We start from the raw sequence: 20916 nt of genomic DNA on the forward strand, positions 1-20916 counted from the left end.
CTTATTGTGTTTGACATGTGTGGGTTCGATATAATATTGGGTATGGACTGGTTGGCTGTCAATCATGCCAGCATCGATTGTTTCCAAAAAGAAGTAATTTTTAGATCTCGTGGAGAGCAGGAATTCAGATTCGTTGGTTCATGGGTATGAGCTCCAACGTAGTTAGTATCCTCCGTGCAGGCGAGTAGATTACTCCTAGATAGAGGTCAGGGGTTTATAGCATTTGTGAATGAAGTATCCGAAAATGAATTGAGGATTGATAGCACTCCAGTAGTACGAGAATTTCTAGACGTTTTTCCAGAGGAGCTACCAGGGTTGCCTCCTGTGCATGAGGTAGATTTTCCTATAGATTTACCTCCAGGGACTGCACCGATCTCTAAGGTCCCGTATTGTATGGCTCCAACCGAATTGGGAGAATTAAAGGAGCAGTTGCAAAACTTATTGAACAAGGGGTTTATACGACCTAGTGTAGCACCGTAGGGAGCTCCAGTGTTGTTCGTAAAGAAGAAAGATGGGTCCATGAGGATGTGCATTGATTATAGGGAGATAAACAAGGTTACTATTAAGAAAAATTATCCTCTACCCCGTATAAACAATTTATTTGATCAACTCTAAGGTACACGAGTATATTCCAAGATTGACCTCAGATCCAGATATTATCAAGTGAGAGTAAAAAGTGGAGGACATCGCAAAGATAGCTTTCAGGACCAAGTATGGGTACTATGAATTTCTCGTTATGTCGTTTGGTTTGACGAATGCCCCAGCTGTGTTCATGGACTTGATGAATAGAGTTTTCCACCAATATCTAGATCAGTTTGTGGTAGTTTTCATTGATGATATACTGGTGTATTCGAGGAGTTTTGAGGAGCATGAGGTCCATTTGAGACAGGTGTTGCAGACTCTCAGGGAGGAGAAGCTTTATGCTAAGTTTAGTAAGTGTGAGTTCTGGCTTGAGAAGGTGGTATTTTTAGGCCATGTAATCTCAGGGGACGGTATTTCAGTGGATCCCAACAAGATTGATGTCATGGTAAGTTGGGCCAGGCCAAAGAATGTGCAAGAAGTCAGGAGTTTCTTAGAACTGGCAGGTTATTACCGTCATTTTGTTGAGGGGTTTTCAGCTTTGTCAGGACCACTCACCCGATTGACTAGGAAAAATGCCAGATTTGTGTGGGATGAAGAATGCGAGTAGAGTTTCCAGAAATTAAAGCAGCGGCTCGTCACTACACCAGTTCTGACCATTCCATCGGGAGACGATGGTTATGTTATTTATAGTGATGCGTCTTTGAAAGGGATTGGTTGTGTGCTAATGTAGCATGGTAGGGTGGTCGCATATGCATTTTGACAGTTGAAAGAGTATGTAAAGAACTACCCTACTAACGATCTAGAATTGGCTGCGGTTGTACATGCACTAAAGATCTGGAGGCATTACTTATATGGTGAGAGGTGTGAAATATTTTCAGATCACAAGAGCCTAAAGTACTTCTTTACGCAGAAAAAGTTGAATATGCGGCAGAGGAGGTGGTTGGAACTTATCAAGGATTACGACTGTACCATCAGTTACCACCCAAGTAAAGCAAATGTGGTAGTCGATGCACTGAGCCGTAAATCAGGAGACACAGCACAGCTAACAGCAGTAGTTCAGCATCCGATTCTGATGGACTTAGAGAGACTCAGTATGGAATTAGTGGAGGATGATCCCCAGGTGCTTATTGCCAGTTTGGTTGTACAGCCCCCATTATATGAAAAGATTAAAGCTGCTCAAAGAAATGATCTAGAGTTAGTGGAGGTGGTTGCCAGAGTACAGGATGGTCAGGGAGAGGAGTTCAGCATTTATGATGATGGAGCTCTGAGATTTTGCACCATATTGTGTGTGCCTGCAGATGATAGTATCAGGAGGGCGATTTTAGAGGAGGCACATAGATCTCTATACACTGTTCATCCCGGTAGTACGAAAATGTATAGGGATCTACGAGATTATTTCTGGTGGAGTTGCATGAAGAGAGAAATAGCAGCGTTTGTGCAGTAGTGTTTGACGTGCCAGTAGGTTAAGGCTGAGCACCAGAGGCCGGTTGGTCATTTGCAGCCACTTTTCATTCCTGAATGGAAGTGGGACCATGTATCCATGGATTTTGTTACTGGACTACCAGTAGTGTCGCATGGTCAGAATGCTATTTGGGTGGTGGTTGATAGATTGACGAAGACAGCACACTTCCTACCTATTAAGATTAGCTACCCTATGAACAAGTTAGCAAAGATTTACATACAAGAGATTGTTCGACCCCTTGGAGTGTCGGTATCCATAGTCTCAAACCGTGATCCACATTTTACATCGCTGTTCTGGAGGAGTTTGTAGGAGGCACTAGGGACTCAGCTAGCATTTAGTACAGCTTTTCACCCTCAGACCGATGGTTAGACTGAGAGAACCATCCAGGTATTGGAAGATATGCTTTGTGCCTGTGTGCTAGACTTTGGAGGTAGCTGCATTCAATTTTTTCTGCTAGTTGAATTTGCTTATAATAACATTTATTAGACTAGCATCAGCATGGCACCTTACTAGGCATTATATAGTAAGAGATGCCGATCTCCTCTTTTCTGGGATGAAGTAGGTGAAAGGTGAGTTTTAGGTCCAGAGATAATTCAGCAGGCGTGTGATAAAGTCTGACTTATTCGAGACAGAATCAATGCAGCGCAGAGTCGGCAGAAAAGCTACGCGGATACTCGTCGCCGAGAACCGGAATTTGAAGTGGGTAATCATGTATTTTTTAGAATAACTCCACTGAAGGGGATCTTGAGATTTGGGAAGAAGGGTAAGTTGAGCGATAGGTTTATTGGCCCATTTGAGATACTTGAGAAGATTGGGTCAGTAGCTAGCTTTACCGCCATCTTTATTTCGAGTTCATGACGTATTTCATGTTTCTATGTTAAGGAAATACATCCCAGATCCTTCCCATATCATCAGTCATGCGGAACTGGAAGTCAGTGAGGCTTTAGCATATGAAAAAGCTCCAATACATATTTTAGATAGGAAAGAACAAGAATTGTGCAACAAGAAGATATCACTAGTAAAAGTTCTATGGAAAAACCACGCGATTGAAGAAGCCTCATGGGAGCTTGAAGATGAAATTAGACAGAAATATCCCCATTTATTTGATGAATTATAGTATTGATGTATATGCTAAGATGGTAATTTTATTTTGTTGAGTCCAGTGTAATTGTAATGTAGAACATAGGCTAGGTAGTATTTTGGTTTTGGGGGAGATTTTCTTTTATGGTTGTAGTCTCCTAGAACTACCCATGTAACCACAGTATTCCTCTGCCATAAGTGAGGGCAAATAATAAAATAAGTAGACCATTTTCTTTCAAGGGATGATGAATTATATGAACAGTAAATTTCAAGGACGAAATTTTATAAGGAGGGGAGAATGTAGTGACCCGAAGAATAATATTATTTTAATAATAAAGAGGGAGGAAAATGGAAATGGAAACAGAAGGAGGCAGTACACTTCATCGACGACATCGCATTTTGGAGATAATAATAATAATAATAATAATTTCAAGGAATTGCCAGGATTCGTCGACGAAGGTCTTCAGGACCTCGTCGACGAAGGCAAGATTTCGTCGACGAGAAAATACCGAGCGCTGGAATTGGGCTACTCTGAATTTCGTCGACCAAGGGTAGGGTTTGTCTGCGAATTTACTAAAGGACTCGTCGACGAAGTGACGTGGCTCGTCGACGAATCCTGCAGTATAAATAGTGCTAAAATCCATTTTTCACATAATTTCAGCGCCGTTTTTCTTCTCTCTCTCTCTCTCTCTCTCTCTCCTACGGCCCCTCCTTCTTCTCTCTTCGATTCTGGCCCCGTTAGTCGCCCGATTGATGATCTGAAGCCACCACGACGCTCCTGGAAAAGTTCTCTGCAAATCTGCCGGAGCGGATCGTTGGTGAAATGAAGTTGGATTTCATCCCAAATTCAGGTAAGACCTTTTAGTCCGTTTTTGGCCTTATGATAGTTATAGGAAATGATATAGGCAAAGAAATACTGATATTTTGTTCTGGCAAATGTTATTTTTAGGGTGTTATGCAGGAGGCCCTACGAGTGTTAGGCTAGTATACCATAGGGGCTTTCCAATAGTCAGGTAAGGGAAATATGTTATGTTAGGAAATTTTGAAATATTATACAGTTTATTAAATTATGAAAATTATGTATTAAAGTATGGTGTGGCTTGAGAATATGAATATAGTATGGAGATATGATTTACGAATTTTAGTACCATAATTATACGAATCTCAGTACCATGATTATACAAATTTCAGTATTATGATTATGCAGTTCTTAGTGTTATGAATATATAGTTCTCAGTACTATGACATATGGATTATAGTTACACTTTATTCAGTATCATGGTAATTATAGTTATTTCAGAATCATGGTAAATCATATAACTGTATATAAAAATATATTATATAGTATTAGACCCTGTTGGACTATGCAGTTACAGAGCACGATACTGTTGCTACAGATATTATGTTATGTTATGAGTGCAACCACCTATTTAGATAATACGTGATAGTGGGTCGATCATCTAGGCCCTTAACGTGGACAGGCTCCCCATCAGATATGGGTTGAGGTAGGCAGATCAGATCGATGGAGTATAGTGATTTACCCTAGTTGGCCAGCCAGCATAGATCCCGCCTACAGGCCGCACAACCCTGTCATGAGGGGTTAAATCATGACACACAGTTATCCACAGAGAAAGTTTTCAGTTACTATTACGTATGCACAGATTTAGAGAAATAGGGAACATACTTATGTACACTAGAAGTATTTTGAATAGTAACCTACGATACTGTTATGTTAAGTAACATGGAAAGGGTGGTGTATTTTATTACTTGTACTGTACTTACGTATCCAGTTATACATGATTATATGAAAACAGATTCTTCATAATATTGTAACTCATTTGCCACAGAGTAGTAATAGCATATTTCGTCTTACTGAGCGTTGGTTCATCCCAGTGTTAAATCATTTTTCAGGTGATTCAAGTAGGCAAGCAGACCAGGCTCATAGATAGAGGGGCTTCAGTAGTGCCCTGTCAGTGAAGTGAGTATTGTGGAAGATTTTTGTATATCCCGTTATAGTTGAGGGTATTTTGGGAAACAGATATATGTGTATATTTTGGGGAAACATGTTAGTACTCTAGTATTGGTATTGTATATATATTTTCATATGGTTATGTCTATGTGATTTCTGCGTCTCGTTGCTTAGGCTAATGATTGAGTTTACTCCCAGAATGGTATCAGAGCATGTTATATGTCATAGTATATAAAAAAAAAAAAATATGGAAATTAAGTAGGTCATTACAGCTTGGATTTACTCCATGTCTCCAAGTGATAGAAGGGAGACATACCCAACCAAGCGTTTTTAAGTTCAAAGTGAAGCAGTTCATGTTTTTGAGATTCTCCTAAGGGGTGTATAATCGCCAAGGTGGAGATTGTTATTTGTAACTCTTATACTTCTGTTTTGATAAGTAAAAAGGAATGAGGAAAAACATAAAGGGGGCAGCATAGTAGGACTCGTCGAAGAAGGGCCTATGCTCGTCGACGAGGGAACAGCAGAGGTTCGTCAACGAAGGCTCTGAAGCTCGTTGACGAATAATTACCGAAAGTAGGAAATTTCAGACTTCTGGCTTCGTCAACGAGAGCCCTGTATTCGTTGACGAAGATTTTTCTTGGTCTCGTTGACGAAGCTCCTGTGTTCGTCGATGAGGAGTGCCTGGGCTGTTGCAGTTTGTTTGAATTTTTGAATTTTGAACATTGGGTGGTTAGGCAAACGGGGGGAAACCTCCAAAGAAACTCTATATATGTCATATGGGCATATTTTGAGAGTGAGAATGAGCATTATTGAAGTGTATTGTATATATTGTGATTTCTATAGTGAAATTTGTGTACTTTTTGCTTCCGTGGGTGTAGGGTTTGTCGAACCACGTAAATCTTTGTATTGCTGTGCTTATTGGTTGTGTTATTTATTTCTTGTTGATTATTCCGCTATGCATCTTCATTATACGATCCATATCACAACAAGCTTGTTGTCCTTTAGTAAGCATATCTCCATTAAAAGAAACCAATATCATGATATAATTTTACCCATGATAAAATAATTTTTTTTTTTAAAATGACACATATTTTATAAATTAAATTTTAAAAATTGATCAACATAATGTCTTGAAAACTAATTAAACAACTCGAAAACCTAATTGATTCTCAAATTAGGTGATCTATCTACTTTAATTACTTTAAATCAACCAACTGACATTAACATTAAAAAAAAATCTATTATTACTTTTAATTTTAAAAATATATATAAGTAAAAATTAATAATAAATCATAAAAGTACCTAGTAATTATAATACCACAAAACGTTTATTAGATGCAATTTTCATAAAAAATTAATGACTAAACACATCATAAAACAAATAAAACTAGTTCAATATTTTTAAATTCAAATTTCAAAATCATTCTTTATAAATTAAAATTATAAAGTGGGATGTTAGTTCTTCTTTTTTGTAAAATATAAACGCTAAATGGATCAATAAAACTCAAATTTATGTTAATTGATTAACAATTATTTGATAGAATTCACCTAACTTTTTCTAATTTTATTCAAGTTATCACGTTACTAAATTTAGCATTCAACCAAACTCTGAAAGTAAGCCACAATTTGACTAACTGTCTTATCCAAATCAATTTTTCAAAATAATATTTTATTTTATATATCCAGTCATTTAATTTTCATGAAATATATATAACAGATATTTTGTAACAATATAATTGTTTAAGTATGTTTTATGAATTAGTTATATTATTAATTTATTTTTCATAATTTATAATTTTTTAAATAATAATTTAATTAGGTTGTAATGCTTATACCAACTAACTGACCTAATTTAGTCCTTAGGTCTTCAATTCACTTTTAAAATATAATGTGAGCTATTAATTACAACAGTTGTGTTACCATATTTGGAGGTACAACTTATTTCTAATCACACTGCCTAAGCCAAACCCAACGTCGCTATCTCAAGTTATTAAATATTTCTGTAAAGTATTTTTTAAAACTCACGGTGATTATATTATACCACTCACATTCCCTCCCCAACAAAATAGAAGCACGAGAAAGAAAAATCAAAGAAGAAGAAGAAAAGGAAAAGAGAAGGCAGACGCAATACAGAGTCTCTCTCAAAGCTCAACGAGTCTATCGTCTCTCTCTACCTTTCTCTCTCTTCCCTGTATTTGAACTGCGCTGCGTTCGTGTGTGGGGGTGAGCATTCTGTGTTTCTTCTGGGGAGTAGTGGGTGCGATGGCGCAGCTAGCGCAGGCGGAAGCATGCGCGGCTAGGCATGTGCAAGTATGGCGAGCTCTGGTAAATTGGGTAGCTTTCCTATTTCAAATCTTCCTCCAGATCGTGCGAGGCGCGCCGTCGCTTCTCTCCTTCATCGGCCTCCGATACCCCCTCCTCTCCTCTTCCTCTTCTCTGCCTTTCAAGCCCTTGCCCGACGCGGACCTCCCTCTCAGCGACTTGCTTCCGCCTCCGCCTCCGCCGCCGGTGCGCTGCCTTAGTGTCAATGGAGGGGGAGGAGTTGGGGGTGATGATCGTCGTACACAGAAGCTCACGGTATGATTAAGCTGCAATAAATGGACTATGCTTTTACTCCAAGTGATTTTACTTGGTTATGTGCGTCGATCAGTACACATATTTTTTTTTCTTTCATGCTTATTGGTTGGTTTATTTATTTATTTTACTTGTTTATGTTTAATCTGAGGCAATATTTTACGATCATGTGCAATAAAAAAAATGTGGATTAATGTATATATGTGTGAATTAGTTAAACATTAGTTTTGTAATTGGCAATCTTCAAACCCAAGACGTTACTTGGGCGTTGGTACTATTCACTGGTTTTGAATTTTAGCACTTTATAATGTTAAACTTACAATCTAGTATACCTTTGCTAATGGCTGGCTGACTTCACCTGCATAACATTTAATCATGTATAAATCATTTGCTACTGAAATGAAGCTTTCTGGTTGTTTTTGCATGATTTGGGATCTAATAGTTGCAGAAATTTGGGTGGCCTTACCTTAGACAATTACAAATCGATCAGATCAATATAGAGTAAGCATCACAAGCAGATGTTGGTTGCATCTTTGGTGTCTCTGGTTTACTGACCCTCGTTTTTCATCAGAGTGTGATAATTTGGGTCTTACCAATTTACCAATTTACTCAGAATCCATAGCAATAGAGGGTTTTAGGAGCCTGAGTGATGAAATTTTTCTTAGAACTGTTGAAAAAAGCCAAACATTTTCATTACCTTCCCCTACTCATACAATCATACTCCATAATTTCAGGCCCTCTAATCTTCATTAAGGTTTATCATATATGATGTTAACAATGTCAATAGAAGAAGACTTCACATCAGGCCAGTCCAGTTCTCAGTTACCACTTACAAGGTCCATATCTTCTATTCAACCATAGGCAACCGTGTTTTTGTTACAGTTTTGAATCCTCTTCATTTTGGCTTTCCCTTTCTTTTCTATCTCCTTTGACTTGGAATGCATAGGATTTAAATTTATGAGAATTAATGTCAGATTAAATATATTTTGGAATTAACCATGCTGTGATAAAATGATAGGTTGTACATGCACGATATTAAATCTTTAGACCTATCTTAGGCAACAAAGCCAAGTTTGAAAGATAGATTTTTGAAGCTCCTGCTTTGGGTCCACTCCTTTCCCTCTAAACACAAATGTAAATGGTTCAGTTTATCTGATGGCAAGTATACATCATTAACAGGGCACAGGCTCGAAATTTGTAGCTACATATATGTATTATCTTCTCTAACAGAATTAGGATGCTAGGCTAGCTAACTGCCAAACTTAACTAGTTAGTTTTCTTGTATATTGCTAAGAGCTGAACAGAGATTTTTTTTATAAACTATTTTTGGTAGCTTAAAGCCATGATGATATGTTTTCTATTAATACAGCCTAGTGGGTAGTGTTCCTTTGATGCAACTTTTTTATATTGACCTAGTGCAAGTCTAGAAATCAGTGTTTCTTTTTTAACTATGCTTATGTATCCAGTTTGTACTTGTCCTAAGTTTAAGCTGAAACAAATGCTTTAATGCAAAATGTATGTCTCTTGACCTTGTAATGCATTATTGGCAGAATTAATGATATTTGAACCTTTGTATGCAGGTAGTGCTGGACTTAGATGAGACCCTAATATGTTCTTATGAAACAGCTGGCTTACCTGCCACCATTCGCACTCAAGCAACAGAAGCGGGATTGAAGTGGTTTGAGCTGGAATGTTTATCTTCAACCAAGGTCTCTCCCTCTCTGTATAGATATGTGTGTGTGCGCGCATCTGTGTGTGTCTATGTGTATATATATATATATACACTTGTGCATTGCACATGATCATGGGTCAATGATATTGAGTAAATATATTGAAATTATTTTTTTTCTAGATTATTCAGTTCTATAAATAAATTGCTTTATCAAATAATAAAATCTAAAAGTTTTATATAATTTCTAATATCGTATATATGTTTTTAAACAAAATAAATAACATAATTTGGAGCATCAATATTGGAGCTTATTTATAGAAATATTATATAACGTATCTACACTTTATTTTCTTATCATAAACTAAAATTATGCCATAACATATAGTACTAATGAATCTTATTTTAAAATTACAATTTTAGAATATAGTCTACTGTTTGTATAACTGATTTTAGAAGGGAAAATTTTAAATAAAATCATCAAAATATTGAATTATTATTATATACATATATCATTAAAATTTCAATATATATATATATATAATATAACTATATAGTTGTAACTTGTAACCAAACTTTTTTTTATTTAAATATTTGTAATATGTATTACTAATAAATTTCTCTTTTCTTCAACATTTATTTCTTTTTCGAAAAGTTTATGTAATATATACTAAAGTCATGTGACAAGCCTTACCTATATAAGAAGAATCAATTTATGATTAAATTATGATGCAGCTAGCCTTTATAAATATTCTAAAATGGGTAAAAAGAGTTTCAGTCTTTATGTATAGAATTCATATCTCTTAGAGGAAGAATGTTAATCTTTTAGTATTGCCATGTTTGTGGACGATAATATTGAATTCCTTAAAGTGATGTTTGTACATATCTTATGTCCCTAGGTCTTTGATCTAAATTCTTTAGTGGAATAGGAAGTTTCAATTTTATACTTTGAAATGATGGTATCAAACTGTAAAACTTAATATGTTATGTTTAGTTGACAGATAGAAGAAGGAATGCTAAAAAGTTCATAGGAATATTGTAATTTACAAGAATGTCACTTCTGCAAATGTTCGTGTTATTTCATACAACACAGAATAGGTCATAGGACAGAAATAGATCTTCCCATGGTGAAATGTGGGAATTATCATTCCTCTTCTAGTCAATGTTATGGACTAATAAATTTTTTTACTTTGTTATTTGCTTTGAGATAGCACTTTTTTCTTTTGTAAGCTATCAAGCCCCTATATTCTTGACCATTCTAATCCTATAAATAGACATTCCATGGACGAAACATAATTGTAGTATTAAAATCTTTGGACAGACTTCTTAATGTGTTTCACTTCAAGTAATTTTTATCCAAACTTGATGTGTGAATTTGAGGCTGCTTAATTTGGTGGATTTTGATTTTAGGAAGAATATCCTTTCATGGAGGATGCAAATTATTTTATGATAAGATAGGAAAAATTGAAATGCAGTAGGCACATATGAGAGTATTTCTGTAAACAAATTTTGAAAACAAAAGAATACTATTTTTCAAATACTATATAGCGTCTTGAGATACAAGGATGTTTAAGTGTAGACAGAATCAAAAGACAATGACACTCTTTTCAAATACAATATTGTACTTAAGGCAGGCCGATATTAGGGTATTGTATTTAAAAAGGCCTTAAAAATTAAGGGTATTTTAGTCAAACACAATGTTTTAGTGCCAAAACATATTCTTTTAGACAGATAAAATAAATGCATTTATAAGTGTGTATGTTGTATGCACTCAACTAGGCCTGTTATTATTGTGTTATTTTTTCTTTTGACCATGCATTATAGTTAATTCTTCTTGATTGAAGGAGCGCCAGGGAAAACCTAAGGTTAATTATGTAACTGTGTTCGAACGACCGGGTCTACAGGAGTTCTTAGAACGAATTGGTGAATTTGCAGATCTTGTTCTATTCACAGCTGGTCTTGAAGGTTTGCATGTCACTTTTATTCAGTATTTTTACACGACTATTTTATTTATTCAATGTTTAACTTATTATTAGGGCATCCCACAGGTTATGCTAGACCACTGGTTGACAAGATAGATGTTGAAAATCGATTCGGCCTTCGACTTTATCGGCCTTCAACAGTTAGGACGTGAGTGTTGCTTCTTGTCATTCTGCTTCTCAACTTTTATTGTTCTCTCTGGTTGGAATTTGCAATTTGAGTACTATGAACATATCAGCACTCTTTAGGAGAATAGGAGTGTTTTAGGACACAGTTTCTGTCATTTTAGAGATGCATTCTACAGAATATTCCATCATCTGGAATTTGTTCATTTCTTTTCTTTTTCTTTTTTATCAGAAAATTATAATTATAGACCAAAAAGGATATGTACAAGGATTCTGGGCAAACCCAAGAAGGGAGCCCAAAGCTCACACACAATCAAAGAACAGCAAATACAACTCAACCTGGGGACCCTAGGGGCACACATGCCTCAAGACAAAAGCACCAACTAACACGTTCCAGCATCACAATCATCAATGACAATGCTTTCTGCATTGTTTGAATTGCAGGAATTATCGAGAACATGTGAAGGATCTGGCTTGTTTATCGAAGGATCTATGTCGAATTGTTATTGTTGACAACAACCCGTTCAGTTTCTTGTTGCAACCATTGAATGGGATCCCATGCGTACCATTCTCAGCAGGAGAGCCCCATGATGAGCAGGTATTCTTCATGGCACTCCAGGAAAGTACAAGTACAAGAAGCTGATGATCTATTATGGTCTGTACTAATTATGCATCCTTTTTTAATTTGCTGTGATGTGTGGTATGTAAAGCTTTTGGAGGTCCTCCTTCCACTCCTCAAGCACCTATCTTTGCAGAATGATGTGAGGCCAATACTACATGAAAAGTTTCGCATGCCGGAGTGGTTTCAAATGCATGGAATTCCTGCACCTAGAGGTTGACGCTGTGAGCTAGCTACGCATTACTACTTATGGGGGAACCTTGATTCTTGTTGAGTTAGCTTGTCAGATACCACATGGGAGCTTCCCATTACTCGTATATTATCACTGTGAAAATAGATGCCATTAATGTTATTCAAAATTTTGTCAGGCTGCCTGTAAGTGAAACAACTACATAGCCTAGCCTACATGAGGTGCGCCAAGCATAGTACTTCGATCCTGATTCTCGCAATTTTTGTGTACTCAGATTGGGTTTCCATGAAATTACAAACCCAAGATTAATAGATGGTTCTACTCCTTTTCTGGTTAAGGAATAGGGATTGATTATATACATATATATTGTATGCATGTATCACATTGACAAATATTTATTTTATTGACCAATTCTGGCTTTGTATTACACTGCTTGATTCATCCCCAAAACTGCAGTTTCCAAGAAAGAAAATTTGACCCAAAAAAAAAAATGCAATCAGACATTTTAACTACATTTAACCCTATCACATACAAAGTAACATTATATATTTTCATAATACATTCTCATGCTGCCAAATGAACTCCCTGTACCGTCTTGAAGGACAAATGTCCTTAATGAGCATGGGCAGCTATTTCTCTGTACATTCTGAGATTCAGATGCCGCAACTGGAGAGCCAGTAATGCAATTGTTTCATTTCCCATCCTCTAATTTGAACACTTCTGGAGGGTCTTCGCATCTTGAAGCAGCTGATCCAGCTGGCTCAGAAAGGAACCCCCTTGGCAGCTACGCAATCTCATCTTTGACACAAATCATCCTCAAATTTCAAAGAGTAGGAATAAAAAGAGTTTTTCACTCCATCAGAGATATGCAAACTTCTTGGACAAACAAATTAATAATTACCGAGCAAGAGGATACTCTAATGTCCGCTCAGCTAGCGCTTGATGATTGAATAGTCTTTTCTGCCACCACCTCCTTATCTGGGTTGCTTGTATCTCCTGTTCGAGCTTGAATTGTTTCTGTCTGACTTGAAGTTTGAGAATCTAATCCGAGAACCACCAACAGGGACCTAAAAAAAGGACATACAATTGGAAGCCCTAACTTCAGAACCAGGCAATAAGTTATTTAGTCAACAACTTTTATGCTTTTGTACTCGAAGAACTGGTAAATTTTTCAAGAACCTTGGAAGTGACGAACGGATATTAGGTTGATTTGCATGAGCAATCAAGGGTGCCTTAATTGCAGCATTTCTATTCAATGCATTTTCAAGCTGCGTCGGAGGTAGCTGAAAGGCAAAACCACCCTGTCAAAATTCATAAACAGAAACAAAGGGAGAATGCTAGCTTCAAATGGTTAAATCAGGCAACCAAAGAATAAAATTGAAGATGGGAACTTATATTGTTTTTTCCTAAGCAACTTCTCCTTTAGACATTGTGCACCCTCTTTTGCAACTCATAACTGAGGATCATTGACGCACGAAAGAAAGGGACGTCATTGTGGGACTGGAAAACCCACAAGGCTTACAATAATCAGCCAGATGTGCAGCCTCTTGCAACTCATAATTGAGGATCATTTGATATCACAAACATTTGACAAGATGCCATTAGTCTAAGAATGACTTCCCTTAACTAAGGATTTTAGGAAAGAGGGGAAACTTTAGGGAATTGTGTGGATCATAAGTATTACTGTTTTAGATGTACCTAGAGTAACCCAATGTATGATGCTGAAATGCAAAATTCATATGGATAAAAAAGTTTCCCCAAAAAATAACCCAAAGAGGAAAGTGAGAGAGAGAGGGAGCACCAGCAGGGAGGGGTGTTGAGTAAAACTGTTGAGACATTCACATACAAATCTCGCTGAACATAGATACAGCTATTCCATATGGGACCTCACTCCAAGCATTAAAAAGGGGGGAATCTCATTGTGGAACTGGAAATCCCGCAAGCTTTCCAATAATCGGCCAGATGCTCAGCCTCTTGCCGCTCATGGATTTCATCATAATTGAGGATCATTTCATATCACAAACGTTTGACAATAGGTCAGTAGCCTGAGACTTTGATGTCACAGTGACCTCCCATACCTACACTATGTTTGGGAGAGGCTTTGATTTGAATTTGTATGAATTTGGATAAAATCTGATATAAAATTATATTAAAATTTGTCCAAATTCAAATACAAGGCCTCAAATCCATAGTCCCAAACACAGTGTAAGGGGATTTGTAAACGGCAGGTTTAGGGAATTGTGTGCACTTTTACTGGCTTTAGATGAACCCAGTTCTCAACCAAATTCAGAGGGCTGAAGCCCCTCACACCCCCCCCCCCCCTCTCTCTTACTAAAACATAACCTCGATGAGTGAGGGAGGGGGATTCACATTCAAAAGTCGCTGAACATAGATATAACTACAGCTATTCCATATGGGATCTCACTTGAAGCATGGAGGATCAGTACCAGTCGAATCACGTATTTATCCATTTATTGACTTAAGAGTTCCCTGGCCTCAACCGAGAAATAAAATATCATTTAGCAATCAGTATGACAAGGACCAAAAAGATCAGTTAATGGATACCATTACAAGAAGATAAGAGACTTTCTAAAATTCATTTAGGGTCTCTTTGGATTAAGATTTTGGTTGTGAGAAGGAAAGAAAAACAAGAAGGAAACTCATTTTCCATTATATTCTCTCTATACTAAATACTATTTAAAATGAAAATTTGTTCTAATATGAACAAAAATTAAGAAAAATTAAATGTTAATAATGTGTAAAATCAAATTTTTGTTCATTGTTTTTTTTTTTTGGTTCTTTTTCTCACTTCTCTTGATAACCAAACATGAAAAACTGAATACATTCATGTATTCCAAGCTCCAAACTAGACCTTATTATTTTAACTGCATAAAAATTAATGCATGTTAATTCATGGTTATTATAGAAAACTTCTTTAAGTTTGACATACACTAATATCCATGCAGTAACACAGAAGATTTGATTATGTTAAAAGTCCAACTTGATACCCAACTACACAAATGGAATGCAATATAATTATGAAAAACTCGTAGTTCACAGGATTAAAATACAGATACAGCATGAGTCAATAACTTGACATGCAGGCACAGTCAGCATCTGGTGCAAAACAAAGCTATGCAAATAGAAAATAGACCCACCTGAAGCAACACACTGAAAGACTGGGGCTTCGTTAAGACTGCACATTTCAAGAATCCTACCCATAACTTTGGGTACTTCCATATCTGCAGCAGCTCATCAAAACAACAATTAAAAGAGTGCAAGAAGATAATATTTAATCAGTACACATAATAAAACAAATATAATCACCTGCTTGCTCACAAGACGAGAAAGGATTTCCATTATGAAGTCCACCTACAATGTAGTTAGTTGTCAGCTGAGTTTCTAAATATGATAACAAAAGGTATAAAACTTGAAGAATTGAATGTGGCAACATTTAGCATGTATCACTATGAATACTACAGCGAAAAGATGACACATCCCAGAGAAAATATAACTTCGCAACTCCCCAGGAGTAGCAGTAAAACTAACAACAAACAACAAAAAAACCAAGCCTTAAGTTCCACTAGGTGGAGTCGGCTATATGAATCCTTTTCTGTCAATTTATGCAATCATGGACAATTTTTTTTGACAAATTCAAGACTATTAAAACTTTACTATCTCATTCCAAGTTATTTTAGGTATATCTCTATCCCTTCTACTGCCCCTCACAGTAACTAATTCACACTTCCTCACTGGCGCACTATGTGATCTACGTTGCAAATGCCCAAATCATCTTGAGTCATCCCTCCTCCCTTATCTCATCTTCTACAGAAGTTATGCTCAACTTATCACAAATATGTTCATTTCTTAATTTATCTTTTAACGTTATACCACTCATCTATCTAAGCATTCTCATCTCGACAGCTTTTACTTTTTGGATATGCTGTTTCTCAGTCACCCAACATTCTGATCCATATAGCATAGGTGGTCTTACAACCGTCCTATAAAACTTCCCTTCTAATATCAGTACAGATCAATCAGGGAGGAGCACATTCACTGGCCATAACAGCATATCAAACAAGCTCTAGTCAATCATAAACTGCAATCACATTGGTTCTTAAAACATCTTCAGATGCTAGTATATGTTTAGTGATTGCAGTAACACATACTAGCTATAATATGAAACTTGGCATTGTGTATTAATACTGCATGCCGTTTCATTCCATCCAATACAAAACATACAACAGCAGTAAACAACATACAGTTTCATTAGCAATAAACTTTACACGATTATTTAAGGGCTCTACAGTTGAAACATAAGAACACCTGCTACTTAATTTCTTACCAGAGCTGGAAAAGCAACTATAGCTTGTAATACAGTACGCATGAATAGTAAGGGAAGAGGAATCTGCTCAACCTGAAAATAAGCTTCTTGGTTATCTGAGAATTTAGACAATGGTGAGGTTCCAATCATAAAAAGTGGTTTTCAGAAGTACAGACCAATTGATTTAAGACCTTCGCAAGGACTTGCTGTGTGAATATTTGCCGCTGCTCAAAACAAGCATTGCATGCATCAGTGACCTGCCCACAGAATGACATTTCTTAGTAGACATTTCTTAGTAGTTCAACTTGGTCTCCATTTTTTTTTTTTTGTGGGGGAGAGAGAAAGATGCCTTCTTCAAGGGTATTCCATCTCTGTCAGGATCAATCCCATGGATGGCAATCAGAACTTCAGCTGGAGTAAGCACTGGAGCAGAATGAGATGAACCCTGTGTAACATGCTTGCCGTAAATGTGTGATAAATAATGAAGCAGAAAATTGGTAGAAAAAGAACCAAGAAAATCAAATAGTCAGATTGAAGGTGAAATTAACAATTGCAAACCTAGAAAATAAATGCCGTTGTAAGACTAAGGTGAACCCTTAAGAATGTTCCCAATAATACTGGTGAAAGACTTGCATAGCAACCCATCACAGAGTTCATACTGGGAATTAAGAATAATGTTGAGTCAACTTGACAAATTACTAGCTAAATTAGAATGTGGAGGCCTTTTCCAACTCTAATAAATGTGTGCTTGTTTAGAAAATGAAAGCCCTTGGGCAGTTTCTAAAAAATGAAAGCATTTCTCGCTGAAAAATGTTTATCAATTGCGCACATAAGTTTTTTGAAGAGCACCGAAAAATAGTACAATGCAATGTTACCTAAAACGTGGAACAGGAAAGTGGTCGCGGTATGGAACATGCTCTAAAATGTGGAATGCTCGGGTATACTTAAAATATATATTGGTGAAAAAGTGTCATGGCACTTAATATTTTGGAGAGGATGTTGAGGTGTTTCTAAATGCAGAAGAGATTTTATATTGTGAAATAGAATAATAATGATAGAAATAAACTTAATATGTGATGATCCCCCAATTTTAACTAGTAAAAGGTTATGTTGTGTGAAAAACATTGAATCAAAACTTTCGATCAATATATTTGGTGTTCCAGAACAAAATTGTGCCACATTTCTGAACGTTCGTACCAATAAGTGGTTCACTAGGGTGTTAGTGTTTTTGTAACTATGGTACAATGTATTAACAGCAGCTCCAGAAAGCAAGAAATCAAATGACAGAAATAACAGTGTAACAAGGGAACATTTGCCTTACCATTTTCTATTTGCCAACAAATCTACAAAAATGGTTGGGGAAGAACAAACTAAAATATGAAAAAAAAAAAAAAATCACAGAGGCATGCTCTAATCAACTGTGGAAACAGAATGTTCTTGAAGCAGAAAGGCCTGACATTTGGTCATTCCAAATGCTTGCTCAAGCAGTTTACGTGAGGCACAACAAAACATTGCTATTCCATCCCTGTCATGAATTTGTATTCACCATCAATCTTAAATCTGGTGTTAATGGAACAATTATTTTCTCAGATCATATCAAATGTGTGCATGAGCAGTTTGGCATGGGGCACATAAGTATGTTTATTCCATCCTTGACATGCATTTTTGTAACCTAGAGATGCAGGACAATGTCCATTAAACAATTGTAATTCAACACTCCAGTAAAACTAGTACATAGGGACTTTATAGGGCCTACAATGCTTGGAAATAAGAAAAGTATTTTTAAAAATCTATTAAGATATTGTATCCTAAATTTTTAAATGAAAAACATAAACAATATTACTTCTCCATGTCAACCACAACAATCTCCTCCAGTTGAAAAAAGAACTCTTCCTTGAGCTAACCCAAATATGCATACTAGCTAACAATACCCTCTTCATCTTCATCCCCGGAATACTCAAGTGTATCTCACAATCTTATCATCGGATTAAATGCACTCATTGTCACTAACTATCGACTAAAACAATCAAGGTTACTAATTTTTTTACCATGACTGTTGCAATTTCCCCCTTTCCATCCAGAAATAGTGTCCCTCTGTTAAAATTGCCCACGTGGCACTTCTGAAGCCTACATTTATCACTCTTTTTAATTTACAAGTTTTTATTTATAATAGTAATAATAACAATAATAATAATATTTTTTCTCTCAATCACCCCTTTGTTCCTCTTTCTCTTCCCACTGGATTTGCACCATCTCCAGCATCAATCTTAACCATGGCAACATTGTTGCTGGCCAAGGTGTGAGAGCATAGGGATACTCCGACTCTGATTTTCTTGCTAACATTGATCAAGCTATCACCAACAGCGTCGATTAAACAATTGTAATTCAACCCTGGCTCTGATCATCACAGCACACTCCATTGATTGGGAATTTTCTGGAACAATAACTTTGGGAAATGGTTTAACTGTTGTCAGATGGACATTGTTCCCTGCAAACATTCCTATAGAAAACACACTATTGGTGTATAACACACACCATCCAACTGTGATTCTCCCGTCTTGTTAGCTGAAGCCAATCCTGACGTTCTGATCATTAGCGACCAGGCTCAGTTTGTCGCATTTAAATACTATTGTTGGGTCCAAAGTGCGGGCAGCAATATTTATGTAGAACATCTCCAATGATCCCTAGTTTTATGAGTTGGACTGATTTCCGGGTCCTGGACTTGTGATTAATCCAACGGATGCAGCAACAGTGATCCAATATGAATATTGGAAAAATACTGTGCTTATGGAAATCTGCAATATGTGCAGGAAAAGGTTCAACTCCTCTAAGGCACTGAGAGAGCACCAGAGGATGCACATTCTCCAAGCTTTGTTGTTTGCAAACGCTCTGCCAGCATTTCCTCCAGCTGCTGGGTTCAGCAGTGGGCCAGTCGTCATTTTGCTCCGCTTACCATTTTACCATCAGTGGCCAATGCAACACACAGCAATTAGTGTGAGGGTTAAGGGTAAAAATTGGAACAGTTACATGGATTTGATGCTGAAGAGTGAAGAGGCCATTAAATTTAATCATCATCCTTTCCTATCTGAAGAACCAGAAATTGACCTGATTCTCTGATTGTGATTTTTCTTAAATTAGAATACTTTTTTTTCCCATCTTTTTTTTTTTCATTGATTGTCGTATTTGTTAGATACTAAAATTTATGATACTTAAATCCACAGCCACATCCTGGTGGCAATGGCGCCATCAATGCGGGGTTCTACAGCAGCGCCAACCCAAGATTTTTTCAAGAAGTTTGGCGTCAATAACCTCCACGCTGTGAACGAGTTCTACAAGTGGGTGGAGAGGGCCGTCGTGTCCCCGTCCAGAGTGAACGAGTTCTACAAGTGGGTGGAGAGGGCCGTCGTGTCCCCGTCCAGAGCTCAAAGGTTTGGCAATCCACCATCCGCAACAATCTCCTAGAGGTTGGCATCAACCCCTACAATGTTGCCAATTCGGTGGGACGGGAAAGAGGAAGAAAGGGGCGAGTGAGAGGAAAAAAAAAAATTATTATTACTATTATAATAAATAAAAATTTCAAAGAAAAGAAAAAAAAATGTGATAAATGTGGGTCCCAAAACAGCCAAGTGAGCAGTTTTAACAGAGGGGCATTATTTATAGACAGAAAGAAGGAGATTGCAACAATTTCATATTTGAGTGACCTTGGTGCACAAAAAAAAGGTTTTGTGACTTTGATCGTGTCAGTCAATAGTTCAGTGACAGTGGGTGCATTTAACCCACTATGGCCTTATCATTAGTAGAGCTTTCTCCAGTCTTAGCTCTCCTCTACTAGATCTTCAACAGTGTCCACTACCACGAGATGAGTCTTTATAAAGCAATTGCAGCCTACTTTTTGCCCATGATTATTGCAGTAAATTGGAAAGTGTTCAAACTACTTGGAATCACACAGCTTGGTATGGACAGGGCTCATGTGGAACCAACATTTTCTACAAGTATACTTACAATATTTGATCACTTTCTCAGCAGACCCAGCAAAGACAAATGACTTAATCAACAGAATTAAAGTCCTATAGTCGCAGCTCAATGCATGCACCATAACGAAATCCCCCATTATACCAAGCGATGCATTGTTGCCTATCTTTATCAAAAGAAAATTTAGCAACTAATTTGTGAAACTCAAGGGTGTGTGCATCATGTTGAGCCAACGCACACAACCTGGAGTACATTTCTCGCCCATAATCATAATTGATCAGGATGAATTTGTCTTCCACCATATGCCCAATAAGATTCCACTCAATAATTGGAGCTTGCCTCCAAAGTCGATGCTGATGAAGGAGACTAT

The 20916-nt window shown here is 36.9% G+C and overlaps 2 protein-coding genes across 7 annotated transcripts in view; one reads left to right on the forward strand and one right to left on the reverse strand.

Annotated features, from left to right (window-relative positions):
- Window positions 1–7155: 7155 nt before the first annotated feature.
- Window positions 7156–12587, forward strand: LOC131168512 (uncharacterized). The gene is made up of 6 exons (XM_058128002.1): window positions 7156–7670; window positions 9248–9376; window positions 11181–11301; window positions 11385–11466; window positions 11886–12039; window positions 12152–12587. The coding sequence occupies exons 1-6, from the start codon at window positions 7356–7358 to the stop codon at window positions 12278–12280; spliced, it is 930 nt and encodes a 309-aa protein (XP_057983985.1). The 5' UTR covers window positions 7156–7355; the 3' UTR covers window positions 12281–12587.
- A 47-nt stretch (window positions 12588–12634) lies between these two features.
- LOC131168510 (uncharacterized) overlaps window positions 12635–20916 on the reverse strand; it is a 93628-nt gene continuing 85346 nt past the window's right edge. Inside the window, exons 21-28 of one of the 6 annotated variants that reach the window (XM_058128000.1) lie at window positions 16924–17019; window positions 16751–16831; window positions 16596–16667; window positions 15578–15622; window positions 15409–15492; window positions 13430–13533; window positions 13152–13317; window positions 12635–13048 (exon numbers count right to left, since the gene is read on the reverse strand). In XM_058128000.1, the coding sequence (XP_057983983.1) occupies window positions 13179–13317; window positions 13430–13533; window positions 15409–15492; window positions 15578–15622; window positions 16596–16667; window positions 16751–16831; window positions 16924–17019 (621 nt within the window). In that variant the 3' untranslated portion in view covers window positions 12635–13048; window positions 13152–13178. Of the gene's footprint in view, window positions 13318–13429; window positions 13552–15408; window positions 15493–15577; window positions 15623–16595; window positions 16668–16750; window positions 16832–16923; window positions 17020–20916 lie in introns of all 6 variants that reach the window. The other 5 variants (XM_058128001.1, XM_058127997.1, XM_058127998.1 and 2 more) reach the window with 5 other exon arrangements.

The sequence above is a fragment of the Malania oleifera genome, chromosome 11 (assembly GCF_029873635.1).
Source record: "Malania oleifera isolate guangnan ecotype guangnan chromosome 11, ASM2987363v1, whole genome shotgun sequence".
NCBI classification, from domain to species: domain Eukaryota; kingdom Viridiplantae; phylum Streptophyta; class Magnoliopsida; order Santalales; family Ximeniaceae; genus Malania; species Malania oleifera.